Source organism: Harpia harpyja, chromosome 1, assembly GCF_026419915.1.
Source record: "Harpia harpyja isolate bHarHar1 chromosome 1, bHarHar1 primary haplotype, whole genome shotgun sequence".
NCBI classification, from domain to species: Eukaryota; Metazoa; Chordata; class Aves; order Accipitriformes; family Accipitridae; genus Harpia; species Harpia harpyja.
Genome location: NC_068940.1, coordinates 2,845,574 through 2,861,526, shown reverse-complemented (window position 1 = coordinate 2,861,526; position 15,953 = coordinate 2,845,574). Strand labels below are relative to the sequence as shown.

At 41.3% G+C, this 15,953-nt stretch overlaps 1 protein-coding gene across 1 annotated transcript in view; it reads right to left on the bottom strand.

Annotated features, from left to right (window-relative positions):
- TGFBR1 (transforming growth factor beta receptor 1) overlaps positions 1–15,624 on the bottom strand; it is a 36,304-nt gene extending 20,680 nt beyond the window's left edge. Inside the window, exons 1-4 of the mRNA XM_052798623.1 lie at positions 15,599–15,624; positions 7,207–7,458; positions 6,558–6,800; positions 1,383–1,613 (exon numbers count right to left, since the gene is read on the bottom strand). Coding sequence (XP_052654583.1) covers positions 1,383–1,613; positions 6,558–6,800; positions 7,207–7,348 — 616 coding nt within the window. The 5' untranslated portion in view covers positions 7,349–7,458; positions 15,599–15,624. The remainder of the gene's footprint in view (positions 1–1,382; positions 1,614–6,557; positions 6,801–7,206; positions 7,459–15,598) is intronic.
- Between the last annotated feature and the right edge of the window lie 329 nt (positions 15,625–15,953).

Sequence of the window (15,953 nt, the reverse complement as noted above, 5' to 3'; positions counted from 1 at the left end):
AATATACCCTTTTATGCTTTTAGTGAGACATAGTACCTAAGGCTTCTGCAGGGATGAATTTTCATTTATGTCTTTAATGCAACTGATATACTAATTTTAAACTCAGGCTCCAGATACTCCCCTAGGTCCATCAGAACTAACTCAAGCTGTCAAGAGGTGCTATTAATATCCAATACAACTTGAGGCAAACTGAAAGTAAGACAGTTTCTAATGGTAAGCATAATAAGCTGCAGGAAAAAGTTGCTAGTATGCTGTAGATCTGCAAGCTCTTGGAGGTTAACAAGTTGCACAAACATCTGTTATGAGCAAGTTAGCTATAGCTAACCCTTTCCTGAAGAAGGGAAGTGTTCTGCACAACCTCTTGGGTTCTGTTCCAATTCTACAGATTTATATAGATATAGAAACTTGAAATTAATCTAGTGATAACTAAAAAGAACTCTATTTACATGTATACTTCAACTACACTAAAACCATTCAGGAATTTCCCACAAAACCGAGAGCCCTTTAAGAATCCAGGATGTGTGAGAATTCTTGACTCCTCCCTAAGGTGACAGAATTTTCTGTTAATGCTTTCTTCACAAAAAAGTCAAAGGCCATTTGTGGTGAAACATGTAATTTCAGATTAAAATAACTGAATGAAATAGCATAACATTTTAGCCTCCCTTAATGTGAGAAATTCAAAACTGTTGTTAGTTTTGCCAAATTTTCGTGTCTTAAATTGGACTGCAGGAAAACCCAAGCAACTTTCATCTCTCCGAAACTGCAATAAATCAAGTTGAAGAAATGGTTAAACTCCTCCTCTTAGTGGATACTTAAAGGCTTATCAGGAGAGCTTCAGGAAACAGGTACAGTTTTTAATACTAGGAACAATCATTAATTCCCATTTTCCAATTTCTTTTCTAACTGGAGTTCTAAATGAATATCTCATATCTCAGCCTTAAAAATGAATCCTCTACCTCTTACTTTATATTAGGACAACAGGATTAGACATGATCTCTTTTGGTCCCACACATGTATCTTATTAGGCTATTAGGGAAGTACAGGTACAGGTATTAAGCAGACGTGTGGGCTGACAGGATAAGGCATCTCTTTTTTGATACCAAACTTAACGAGTATTTTAACTTGCTTGTAGAAATTACACCTCATTAAATATGCAATAATTTTTTAAAAGAATTAAACAAAGCATGTTTTCCAGAAAAAGGAAAATGTACTTTTTCCCTTCATTAAACCTATGAAAAGCTTGCCAAACTCTGAAATATTCTAGTAACAAAATTATTTTTTGCTACTTCTAATGGGATCCTTACAACTTTATTTTCCCCTCCATTTACCATCTATTCTGACTGGGTACACAATCAGCTAAATGAATTCATAGTATCACTAACCTTTGTTGTCTGCTGCTATAAATCCAAGAATGTTTTCATGTCGTAGCATAACTGTTTGATAAATTTCTGCTTCGCGAAACCATGAGCGTTCTTCTCTTGAAGAGAAGATCTTCACGGCAACTTCTTCTCCTCTCCACTTCCCTCGCCAGACTTCTCCAAAGCGACCCTTACCAATGCTTTCTTGAAGTACTATAGTTCTTGCAATTGTTCTTTGCACAAGTAAAGGTAAACCTAAAAAAAAGATTTAACGTTAACCTTAAACATCACTAACAAAATAAGCACTTACCATAAGTACTAAATATAAGATCTATATTCCATTAAGATATTTCTTTCAGAATGCACATAAACTCTCCTAAGATTTTAACAACTTGTTTTGAACTGCTAACAAGCAAGTAGGTAAGATGCTGCCTTCAACCTTAAAGGCCAGCAAAACAAGTACTCAAAGATATTATGCTAAAAACTGCCTCTACAGTTGTTAAAAAGAAGGCACAAACTTCCTTCCAGTTTAGAATTTTGACAGCTGTTGATCCATAAAGTTTTATTTTAATGAAAAAAGAAACAAACCATGAAGCAATCAGGACCAGGATTGAGGTTTTTTTGTTTGTTTGTTTAAGAAAGGGTCTGCCCATAACTCTCCTAGCAAAGCAGTTCAAGAGCACTTTTGCTACTGATTCATTTACTTGACATGACTTGGTCCACTTCCAAGTTAAAGTTAAACCATGCTTATCAGCAACGCTGACTGTCGAAAGTTTACACTTGTGCCCAAGTATGCCAGTAGCCTGTTAGTGCTCTCAAGCCACTGTAAAATAGGAAAACATTGTTATAATGCAAGCTTCCCATTTTACAGGCCATTCTTGTGCACCTTGCTATAATTATACTTGAGAAAAATGCTTACATTCATCAAGGTTTTTATAGCTTTGAAACACCTATGTGCTTTCAACTCACAGCACCTGATAACATGCTGCAGTAAGTTTATACAACAAACAAGAAGCACTGGCATCCCCCAACCAGGGTGGGGTTTTGTTTATTTTAAATCTTTCCTGCTGTAACTGCAAGGCTTGTCACAGAATTCTGCAGTGATACTACACTGCAGGATGAACGTATCAGCCAGGTTATCTGCTCACAATAAGCTCTTTTGGTATAGGATTATTTCACTTAAATCAAACACTTTACAGAGTAATCTATTACTCCACAATCACTGTTCCAATAGCTGATAGAGCAACATCTGTATTTCCTTATGCTATAGAAAATAAATCCCAACTAATAGCTCAAATAACTAGCTCCTGTCTGTCTCTGGACGTTGTTTGCTAGTTAACAGCACGAGACAGACATCTGATCTGGTCACCAGCATTGTCATGCTTGTGTCTCAGTCTGAGGAGTGCAAATTAGAACACTGCAGTGTTCAAAGGAGTTGAAGACTTCCACACTTACAGGGATTTTCTGCATCATCTGTGCTGACAACATACCTACGTGAAGAAAGGAAGGTGAAAAAAAAGGACACCATACCAGTGATTTAATCACTCACGTGCTATAATAGTTCTTACTGGGAAAGTTAAAATTTTTTGCTGTAATAGCTGTCCTCAGGTCAATTGTACTGCATGCCCAAACTGTAAAGGCTCATCTGTGAGGCCTAACTTCATTCTCTATGGACAGACTTTTGAAATGCAGAAAAGGCCAGACTAGACCAACCACAGGATCAAACTCAACCCTGAAAACGTAAAATTGGACTTCGTTAGCCAGAGAAAGCTTCCTCCTTTGCACTTATGTACTACTGCAGAATCCACTGGCAAATGTTAAATACAAGCTGATTTTGTATACTTGAAATGGGTGATATGCCTAGTATTTTCTTCTTCCTGCAGCTGTTTCAGAAAACTGTACATTTTCAGATGCACTGCTCTTAATTTGCTGTACCATTTATAGACATCCCTTCTTGTTTAAAAAAGAGGTCCAAGGATATCAGCTAACCTCTAAACAGATACTAAGCTCTAAACCCTCCAGACGTGAAGCACTTCAATTTCAGATTACAAACCCCTAACCATCATGTTAATATGTCACAGTACAATAAAAACCCTCCTAACTGTGATCTATCCACCTTGCTCCTATACTTATTTTTACAGTACTTACAAGATTCAACTTCCTTCTGTTTTTTGCAACTGTGCTTTCTCTTACTACTGCTACTGAACAAAACTAGAAGATTGGAATCCATATTTATATTACATCTGTAAGAATTCCTTACGGACTTTCTGTTGCAAGTGACTAGACTCCTCTTTTTGCTATAGAGGAAACACAGCACTGTATCGCCAGGAACTTGGGCAACTGCTTTACCATAAACCAGACTGCCTGAGAAGTAGCTCATCGGAGATAGCTACGTTAGCTTTTAACATACACACTGGGCACAACTGTACTTCAAGCTCTTGAGAGTGCAGTTTCTTTTAACCGTACATGAAGAAAGATGACAGTTTGCTAATCAGGAGGATGAGAAAATTCAAGCCCATGTTAAAATCAACAGCAGCTCATAACGTTTAGTATCTTGTCTTCAGCCACAGTCATCCAATTTATCCCTGAAGTCTTCATCATCATCTTCATACATCATAACAAAGTATCCTCAAGCCTTCTGAGAGTTTAACAAAAGAGTTCTTTTTCTTCTCCATATCTTAACTGTACTCTGATTAGTTTGGACCAATGACTGTCCAATGTGTAAGAAGTTTGTACCAGATTTGGATAATTTGGGAATTAAGGAATTAAGTTCTAAAGTGCTAAAAGTAGCCAACAAGAACAGCTGCTAGAACTTTGTTCTTGTTCATATTCTTGTTTGTAAGTCTCTGCCCAGAAGACTTCCTCTGAAGACTAATAAAAAACCCCAATCCCATGACCTGGTAAAAATCTCACTCCCTTCAAAGTTCTATGAACCACAGGTAAGTTTTTTAAGGAGTTTTACATTCACTTCAACTGACTCAATTTTACATTGATTTTTTGTGACCCTTTGGATTTCTAAACACTTTAAGTTCCTGCTTGAAGTCACCTACCAATAATAACCAAAGCTTCTCCCTGCTGTTTTAGGCAATTCTTCCTATTTCCTTGCAACTAAGTTACTTTGCCATTTGTGAGTTGGAGACTAACAGCTGGGCATCCCAGTCTGTCTATACAATATGTAGTTGATATTTAGAGATTTGCCTCATGATCTGAAAATCATTCTCAGCTCCGAAAGACTTTTAAATCCTTCTCTTAGAAGCTGCGGCTTGAGCAGAAGGATCTATTTTAGATGTTTCATCAATTCCTTTCATCAGGCCTCTAGCTGTTTCAGGTCTTGTTCGTCATGGAACAACAGGGCAACACTAACAGAAGTCAAGACTGAATAATTAATAACAGCTTACTATTCATCATTGCAGAAAATGAATCCTACTTCCCTTTTGACCTGATTAGGAAGCTCATTTTTAGAGATCTGATCACTTCTCTGTTTTATATGCTTCTCTTCAGAGAACACTGTAATACAAACCTGGTAGAATCCTTTTTATTTGACTATGAACTCTTTCGGTCCCTCAGTATGAATTTAAGAGCAGAACATGTACTTTAGGTCACCAGGTCCTCAGCTGTGCCTCTTAGGTGTGGATTATTTTGTCTGTTCTGTACATTTCCATTGTGTTTCTTGCAACCTCTCACCCCAACAGCATCCCTTTCACACAGTTCAGTTTCTGCCAGCGTTAAGCTCTATTTTAACTAGCAGCTCTGACTTTTCTCCCTTCAGTGACCCTGTTCCCCACCTCCAGTTTATTCCATAAATGTACAGTCTTCTCAATTTGAAATGTGCTGTACCAAAGTCTGGATTAAAATACACATTTCAGTGAGATTCAATTGCTGCAGGCTTATTTCAGGACACAAGAAAATTATCAGTTCAAGTGCTAGGACACTGTAAATTTATATAGTCACTGATTGACTAATTTTGAGACAAAGCGATACAAGTCATTGTAAATATATACTCTGCCAACAGTACAGAAAATAAGTACTTGAAGTACCTCCCATCCCACTGTCATAATAAAAGGGAATTATAAAACACTAAATAGGGCTAATACTTGTCTTACAAACACCTGAACAACATGGAACTCACTGCAGCTGAAGTTAAAAGATCACTCTTATGGAAACACCCAGTCTTGTTTTACAGCGAACATGACTTTGTCTTTCAAGCACAAAAACAAACTAGTGAAGAGCTTTCCTTAGGGGTAAGTAAAATTCAACCATATTTGTTGGTTTTCCTCCTCTGATGCAGCCATCAGTAGTCAATGCTCAAATACTGTAGTAGGTCAGGTGCTCTGGGAGACTAGACCAGCTGGAGCATCCTAAAGCTCTGAAAACTAAGTAATTCCACAGCATGCTGCTTTGACTTAAAGTGTAATTTGCAAACAGGCAAGGGAAGAGTCAGTAGTTTCTAACCATTTGCTCTGGAGGAAGAATCTTAAGTTTCTTGAACTGGGATTCCCCGCTTTTCAAGACCTTATTTTGAAGCAGTACTTCCAGAGTTTTCAAACATGAAGAGAGGCTCAGAAGCGCCACAGGGAAGGCGGCCAGAAGGAAAATGAAGGAATATTCCTGACAACAAATGGAAAGACCAATTGACAACTAAGTCTGATGTAACATTATTGTAGGCCTCACTTCTGATCTAAAGCAGCATGGGAAAGCAGCCGTGTAGAAAGTGGCAGAAGTGCTGTGATTACCTACAGAAGTTAGAAGGGAACTATCAACCAGACAGTACATGTACCAAAAGCTACAGATACAAATTAATTTTCAGTTTAAAGCTAAAGAAAAACACTTCACAAATTATCTCAAGACCACAGAAGATGGTAATTTAGGTAATGCTGTGCAGAACAAAAAGGTAAGTGACTGAACCTTACTAATAGAGGAAACAAAGTATTTACAATAGCTGACTGTGATATTCCCTGCATATCAGACTGTACTCTCAGAATGATGAGGAACAGTAGCAGCAACTCAATATGTTTCTTTTATTTCACTTATTTCCATATATTGAATCTGCACTGATATGGAATGCATCTACATGGAAGTAGCTTTTCTAGTCATTTCTCCAGTTAATTATAAGTTTAAGTAGACTTGACAATATTAAAGAAATGTGATGCCTTACAAGGCTCAAACACAAAGCAACTGCTACTAATAGTGTGACATTACCTGACCCGGAGCCTGAAGTTGTCATATCATAAATTAAATCCTTTAAAGTAGTTCCTTCCGATATAAAGGGACGATCCAGTGAGGGATCTTCTTCACTTGGCACACGATGATGAATTACAGTACGATTATGACAAAGATATAGAATCAACATTAGTGAAATGCAGACAAAGCAGACAGGTCCAGCAATGACAGCAGCCAGTTCCACAGGTCCTAGATTAGAAGCTGGTTTTCCTGGAGTAGGGCCTAACAGTAAAAATAGAAAGAAAGAAATAGTTTTACCATTTTCTTTTATGCAGCTAAATTTATTGTATTTCACAGTGATCTTCAAATTATTTCGATGTATTTGTTAAAACTTTTGCACAATAACTTTTTCAAGAATCAAAATAAGTATTACAAAGGACAAAAGCAACTATGTGCTTACTCACAGTTTCCATTTAACTTGCATATAAGTCTTCAAAACTGGCCCTAACATCCCTATCCAGAAGTTTAAATTTCTTGTTCAAAACCTCTTGAAATTTTACTTGCAGAATCTAAGGTGTATTTTAGGCCTTCAAATTCACCTACAACTTCAAAACTGAAACTTCCGCTCTTACAGAATTTTGTTTTAAAAAAAACATAAAATAAAATCAAATATGCCAAAACCCCTTACCTGGTGTTGGAATTGGAAGTTCTATTTTATTGCAGTGGTCTCTGTCACAGCAATGAGGCACAGTAATGACTCCATCTCTGGAGGAGGGGGCACAAACAAACGGCCTGTCTCGGGGAATCAGATCGATTTCTGCTATACACATACTGTTGTGTATGACTTTGTCTGCAGTTCGTGTTACTGAGGTAAAACATAGCCCATCTGTCACACATGTGAAGTTGTCTTTTGTACATAGATGGCAGTAACACTGTAATGCTGTATTGAGAAAAAACATTAATGTTAGTATTGGTACATGTTCTGAGTTGAGAAACAACTTGAATGACTAAAGAAATAAAAGTTCTAAAAACTAGGAGGCCTATAATCTTTTTGGTTACATAAACACGGAACTGTAACACTACAGAACAACACTACAAGGCCTTTTAGTGGGACAAAAAAAAAAATTAGGAGATGAGCAGATGAAAGAAAGTAAAGTTTAAAGCTAAAGTCATCTCTTCTTATACAATTATGTATTAAAAGAGAAAGCCTGCAATCCTAGATGTTCCTCCAGGTAAAGAAGTTCCATTACAGTTCCCCACACTAAAGATCTAGACTTTTTAATAACACTGTATCCTCTATAGCATGCAATTCTGCTATTTTCAAACCAAATACAAATAATGCCATTTTTTCACAATAACCACGGGTATTGCTTTAGTAAGTGACAAATAGGATGCTGCTGGCTATCCAAGATTAATACTTTATACATTACTCGATGGCTTCAATTTTGCACCAAGGGAAGGACATATACAGGCTTAATCCTCATTAAAAAAAACAAACCCTGAATGACCTGAGAACACACCCTTTCACACAAGCAGAATATGGTTTTGACTTGTTATTTATGAAGCCACAGGAAAACATTGCCTTACATTACTCAAGTTCCTGGTTTACTAAAGCTATCAACTGCACTAGTAAAAGAGGGGGCATGGGGAGGGAAGCAGGAATGACAGACTAATCATGTCTAAGATGATCAGGTTTCATTCTCTAAATTGCAGAAGTTCTTGGAGAAGGAAGACTACTACTTCAAATTTCTTTCTCCATTCCTTCCTGCATTTACAGGACCAAAGCCAGACAGAAAACAGTGTGGTAGCAACAATAAAAATACCAATACACTCTGACTCCACTTGTTCATCTGCAGAGAGCAAAAGCTAGCATAGAACTTGTGTACATGCATGCAGAAAGATTAAAACCAGAAATTTAGACAAATTTAAAATCTTAAACACTCGTGCCCAAAACACAAAAATGCACTGAGCCATAAACAAGCCTCTTTCAAGAGAACATACAAAATCTTACATCAAAGGTGTGAGGATTAATAGGTGGCAAAGCAAAAGATGCCCCCAAATCTGAAATCTGGTGTTCCACTTGAATTCAAGAGTTTAAGATAACCATCTGAATTGCCTCGGATTTTACACCCCTCTCTATCGTTGGATATCATGCATTCAAATAAACGGTGATCTGATCTCAAATACATATTCCATCTCAAAGTCTTGATTCCGAGTTGTACCCCTTTCTCTGAAAAGGCCTCCTTCCCCCAAGATTTTGAATCAAACCAAATTATTGCCAGTCATCCTCTACCGTTACAGAAAAGACATAAGGTTCTTAGGACTCCCTACAGAAAGACAACCCATGTTTCAAAGAGTCACCAGCCCACAGACCAGTCAGAAAAAGGGAAAAAAAACCATGAAAGGGACTGCAAAACTATTTGTTTAGTATGAAGATTATTGAAAAATAACTAGAAGGTATATGAAATGAGAACTGGGAAACGGGAAGGTAAAGCTTCTTAACAGTACTGTGGCAGGTACACCCGTCCTGACCAAGACCGAAACTCCCCAACTGCTCCAAGGAAAGAGCCACCACCAGAAGCCAAGGTCTGGGGGTCGAACGCTCCTCGGCCGGTGGCGACCGTGACATACGCCCCTCGGTCGAGGGATAGGAAAAGCAAGGTCCTTCGGTCGACAGACAAGGCTCTCGGCCAGCGAAACACCTCAGTCGAGAAAAGCTTCCAGATCCCCCGACCGTAGGTGACCACGAGCCCCGATCCAGCCGAGGGTATAAAGGCAGCCCGCCGGGAGACCCCTCTTCCTCGGAGCCCGTCTTCGGAGCAGCGGGTCCGCAGCCGGAGACTCTCCCCTCAGAGGGGGACGTCGCCTCGGGGCACTCCCCAGGGCTGAGCGCCTTGCCTTATCGGAGAGCGATCTGCGCATTTTAAGTCATCTTTCTAAGCTTAGATTTGGTTAGTTTGCGTAGGGATAGCTCCCAGCTGACATCCTGAGCCTGTAAGTTGTGTTCGTTGCAGTGTTTACAACCTAATATTCCTGCCCAATCTGGCCGTTATACCCCAATAGATCATAACTACTCAAACTGACAGTTATATTTTGATATCATTAAAGAAGATTGACTTTTGAAATATATCGCTGTCTAGTGTTTCTGCAATGAGTACTGCTTTTTGAAGATGCAATTTCCCACCTCCCCATCAGAGAAGTAAGGAAAGTCTTGTTATTCAGGGTTTAACTATAAGAACATTTAACAGTTATTTTCCTGTTGGTGTGCCCTTCATAATTTACATTTGAACAAAGTATTTTTTAACCCATTAAACCCATTAAAAGTTTCCTAAGATATTCACACATTGATATATATGTCAACTTTCTTAACAAGCAGGCCTTTATCTCACTTGCTTTGTACCCATGACTTTTTTTTTTCCCCCCTATTTAAATAAAATTCTTGGCTTATCCTAACTGCGCATGCATCTGAATGCTTACAGTAAAAGACAGATATTCAGTAAGATATAGTTACACTGAGTCACTGTACAGAGGCCAAGTTACTTGAAGTGAAAAATGAGGTTTGGGTTGACCTTGTTACACTTATGCATCTTCCCGATCTTGTGAAGTTGTAAAGACACTGATACCACTATGACTAAGTAATGCATTTGGTGTCTTATCTTACTCATTCATTTTGTTCCCACCTCTCTTTTGCTAAAGAATTCCCAATGAGTGCAATTTGATAGTTTATACTTTTGTTCCAGTTTGATGCCACTATCTTCCAGCCTCCTGCCAAGACACAGTACACAGTCACACACAACTGAATGGTTTCCTTGGCACTGACAGATCACTACTTCCTTCTGAAGCTACTCTCCCCCTCCCTTAAAAGCAGAAAGCAATGCCTAAACAGCTGAATGGCCAAAGCTTCTAGGAATACAGGTTTTTTGCTGCTCTCTAGTGGACATACTCTTAAAAAAAAAATTAAAAATGCTTCAGTGCCCTCACTACTCTTGCCACTTAAAATTCTTCATGCCTTCCAACTCAAGTGGGTAACAGAATTTCAGTATTTTACGAACAAGAAAACTAGTTCAGAATCTTCAGCAACAATCCATATCAGGAGGAGAGGAAACAGAATTGGAATGTCCTTGCCCACGTCTCACTCTCCAGTTGTCTATGCGTAAAAGAACAAAGACTATGACTATACAAGCGTGTTGTAGATGAGATTTAACATTAGTGGGATGAGGAGATGTCAATGACCAACTGTAGTTAAATCACGTCATTCCTATAAGGAAGTGTTTTCACTTGTAACTGATCTCAAGAAAAAAAATATCATACTGTTGTCCTCTTGGAGATAAAATTTTTTGCTTTGTCTCCAAGTAGTCCATGTTCTTCTCAGAGAAGCATTACAGTAATTTTAAACTCTCAGAAACTAGTCAGGTCTCTAAGTTGACTTAAATGAATACATACATTTCTAGAATGGGTTGATAACAGTATGCAATGAAAGAATGGCAATGCTGATGTAAGCTAATCTTCCATAGCCAGTGATGTCTTTCAGGTATAATGTATTTCAATACATTCAATACATTTGGAAAACACCCTCTGAATCCACTACCACAAAAAGCTCCTTCAAAACTACTAAACTCAAAGAGGAGGAAAAAAAAAGTTTTCTCTTAGTCCATCTTTTCCATGGCACAGAACTTTTTTTTTTTTTTTTTTTTTTTTTTTTTTTTTTTTTAAGTATTACAACAGTGTTTGGATGGAACCACTACCATGAAGCTCCACTACCAACTGCTGAAAGGTCATGTCTGTTTAAGTGATATGAGGCTTGGGAACTGAAAGTACAGACAGCTAAATGAATGCACCGAAGGTTATATAGACAACCACTGACAAAGCCAAGAACAGAAATTGGGTCACCATAGTAATTTAGTGCCTTCTCTATCACATTTCCTCACTGCGCCATGACCATTCTACGTAATCATTCCTGCTTTATGTGACTGACTACCATTACAGGGAAACAGTGAGACAAAGCAGTTATAAAAGTGTGTGTGTGCGCGCATTATGACACATATCATGTCATAGAAGTCATCAACAGCATACTTCTCATACCTCAAACTGATTTAATAATAGATTAACCTCTTCTGTTGAATACAATTACTTGGGTAATTGCTCAGGCTCAGACTCTCAGTTTGACAGTTTTGTATTCCCTTTAAAAAGCCTCTCTTCCATGGGTGCTGTAGCCTGGAAAGCCCGCAGCGAGGGTAAAGCAAGCTGGCAACATAAATGAGACACTGAAACGACGCAGCTTGACAAGACTTAAAATAAGCTGGCTCCCAAGAGCTCAGATATTAATACCATATACAAAACGTGAACAGAGAATTAAGTACACCCTGTCCACTTAACTTTCAGAAGTCCGTACCGTTATGTACCTATCAAAACAGTCTTTTTTTGTATCTGTTGTGTTTCTGAAGTAAGAAAATTGCACGAAGCCTTTATTTTTAGAATTGCATAAAACCCTGCGAATCACTACATAGTATGTGCTAACATCCTGCAGAACTACTTCAACCAGACAGTTTAGCATAAAACACCACCTTCAGCCAAAGAATTTTTGGTTGGAAATCGTATGTTGAAATACCATCTTTCAAAGAATGCTAACAAAGGGTATTAGAGCAGTTAAAATTGTGAGGTGCTCTAAAAAAACCCCAAACCCACATCTCATTTATATTATTAATACTTTGATTTATTTAAACATGTATCTTTGTTTTACAAATTTAAAAAAGACAAATAGTCTCAGGCCCCCAACAGCAGCATTATGCTGAAGAAGAAACTCCAGATCCTTCTCCTGTGACGTTATAACTCTTCTCCCGTGGAAAATACAATTTTTGAAACCAAAATTTCACCAAACAGTGGAACTTCACCAGAGGAACAATCGGGACTCCTGGTTCCACAAGATGCAGAGTTTCAAGGGATAAAGGAGTGGGGCTATGACGTGCAAGAGACAGTAACAGATTTGGGGGAGATGAGCAAGAGGGCTGTAGTGTTTAATGGTAGTTTTTTCCCCCTGTCCAATAAAATTTGCCAGAAGCAAAAAAGCCTGACACCGAAAGGTGCCGTCAGCTTCCTATTCTCTGATTCAGACAATCCCCTCAAACAATACACCTGACTCATCTCTGAACTCTTCTAGCTCAAGATACAAAAATGTTTAGGTCTTACAATATGTGGGACATGGTTACATTTTTTTTTTAACCATGATACTTCATGACCTTCACTAACTCATTCTTCTCACAAAGGCACTAATTAAGTTTAACTGTTGTAAAGTAACAGCACTGGATTTCAAGTTTTCAGGACAACTTTCACATACATTTCATCCATCTTTGTTAAGCAAAACTTCCACTGAAAACAGCAGGTTTTGGCAACCGAAGCGATACACTCAAGAAAACAGACAAATTACTTTATTAAGGCACTATCCTCAACTTGCAAGCAACGATAGAGCCTTGTGAAAAATCCCAGCTTCAAAAAAGCAGTATTATTTTCTCTGTAGTGCAGGTGCCAAAGGGCACTAACAGTTTTTTTGCATCTCATCCATAAAGCTACTCACAGATACGTTCACGCCTCTTACAGCAAGATACATTAAAAATTTGTTTCTGGTATCTTTCATAGAACAGTGTGCTTTAGAAAACCAAAATAAAGTTAAAATTAAAAGCCTAGGCTATAATTTTACTAATGTTACGAAAACAGAAAGAATAAAGATCTCCTTCATTTTTACTTCTAATTTCATTTCAGCATACAAATCAGATTTCCATCTTTATTTGCGATTAGGAGCAATTGTGCGAATGCGAGAGTTCCTAAGAGATGACTCCCCAGAATTCTGGAGAGACCAAAGACTATGGCTCACACAGTTTAAAAAAATAAAAAAAGCTAAATTTCAGACTCTGCCTTACAAATTAGGGCTGTTCCACTGTTCAGCTAGCTGCTGTGATTGATTACATGTCTGATCTCCATAAAAACCGTATCACAAGACGATTCATTCATGCAATAACACTAGTATATTGCAAAACAGCAGCATGAGAAGCAATCAGAAGATGCCTAACTTTTGTCAACCCATGATAAGAATACTAATTAACAGTAGCCAGATCATACCTTGTGCTTCTTTGTCAACTTAGACCACAATGTTCAGACAAATTAACCCCTTTACCAGTACCAGGACCTGTCTATGAGTTATGGATCCCCCCCGGCCTCTATCCCCTTAGCTAGGAAGGATTTATCTTTTTCTTAAACAAAAGGTAGCACACCACTACGTCCATCCTTAAGCTTTTCTATGGAAGCCTATTGCCTTGTTGTCACATAAAGCTTTTAGACCTTAATTTCACGACTGAGATTAGGTGAAAACCGTTGATTGATCAGAGGCATTAAAAGGGAAAAGAAAAATTCCAAGCTCAAATCAAGGTAAAATTTCCTTCAGCGTCTAAATTGGATGCGTTACATAAGGAAGCTTTAAATTATTAAAGCCTGCTGCACCTTTTTAAGAACACAAGAACCGCCATGGTTCTTAAGCTTATTTCACTGTTTCCACATCAAAGATTCTTCCTCTTCTTCAAAAATAACATGGACGATTAACACAGCATTTTAGTATAGCAAGTTATGTTTTCTTTAAGTAATATTTTCTTTACAGTATGAGTACCATCTTGGATTGAATGATGAAGAGCATGGATTTTTATCCCGATCGAGGGATGTCTCAAAGCTGTAACTGAAGAAGGAAGTTGTGGTGCTTCTCCTCTTCCTCTTTAAACCCCAAATCAATACACAATCCACCTACAGAAGAATTTCGGAAGCGGCCTGATTATGAAATGCAGTTTGTGGATCTGTCATCATCTAACCTTCTGCAGATGAAACTGAAACCTAAACCAACCAGAGTAGGGTGTCCCTAACATTTGTACACTGCGTTAGGACACACGGCCCAAACTGCTAACCGAAGAACAAAACGGGCTTGCCTTTTTTTTTGGTGTTAAATAGAAAAACATCCATTTCTCGCATTTCTGACTCCGCACGCCGGCCCTGCAACAGCGCAGCTCTGGCACCCCACCTCTCTCTCTCTCTCTCTCTCTCGCAAGAGAGCAGGGGTGCAGGAGGCTGGAGGCACAAACCCCTGCTACAGCTCCAGGCTGGCCAAGAGACCTCGCTGCCGCACACACGGCTCCGCTCTTCGGCTCCAGCCCCGGGATCACCCACCGCCACCTTACCGGCGAGGCGCGGCGCCTAACGGAGCTCAAGCATCTGACGTGGGAGTTCGGGGAGTCTTTTTTACCTTCGCTACGTGGAACATTCAACACGTATCTCCCCCAGCCGGCGCCGCTCGCTTCTCCTCCCCCGCGGCACCCTTCGTAAGCGCCCTGCAGCCCGCCGAAGGGAGACCCGCAAGGCTCGGCGGCGGCTTTTCCCCGGTCCGAAGCTGCCGGGAGCGGGGCGGGCACCTTCCCCCGGGACGGAACGGGGGGGTGGTGGTTGAGGGGAACGGGGACCGTGTGTGTGTGTGTGCGCTCCGCCACCGATAACCAAGTTGCCTTCGCGGGCCGCGTACCCGCGTGGGAAAGGACGGGCCGGGGCCGGCGGGCTCGGGAAAGTTACCCCGGGCGGAGGGCACCCGAGGGGGCACCGGCGGCGGCGGGGGGGGTGGCTGTGGAGGGGAGCCCGCCGCGGGAACCGCGTCCACCCCTCAGCGCCAGCCGCCGCCGCCGCCCCTCCTCCTCCTCCTCCTCCTCCTCCCGGCCCGGCCCGCCCCACGTCTGCCCCGCGGCGCGGTGCCTCCCGCGGAGCCGCCGGTGCGCTCGGCCAACAAAGGGACGAGCGGTCCCCGGGCTCCGCCGGCCTCGGACACCCGGGGGATTGGGGGGGGGGGGGGGGAGAGGAGGAAGGCGACTCCGCCCCAGCCGGCCCCTCCGCCATGTTGTTGAAAGGAACCGACGGGGACCCGCTAGACCCCCGCCGCTCTCCTCCTCCTCCTCCCCCCCCCCTCCGCCGCCCCAGGCACCACCTCACCCGCTCCCTCCCTCCCTCCCTCCCTCCCCTCCCTTCCCCACTCCTCCCCGGATCACGCGTACCCAACTCACCGGCCGCCCCGGGGGAAAAGCAACGCGGCCGCCGCCAGGCACAGCAGGGCCCAGGGCCGCCGACCGGCCGCTACCGCCATGGTCCGGTCCCCAAACCGTAGAGACGGGAGCGAGCGAGAGAGAGAGAGCGCGCGCGCGCGCGCGCACCCCCGCGCGCCAGGATTCCGCCTCGCGACACGACGCGCGCCCCCCCCCCTCCCCTCCCTCGCCCCGCCCCTCCCGCCCTACAGAGAGAGAGAGAGAGAGAGAAACAGAGAAACGCTCGCGCCGCCGGCACCTCCCCGCCTCGCTCTCTGCCGCCGATGGAACTGACGCGGCGGCGGCGCCGCCTGATTGGCCGCTCGCCCCCGCCCCG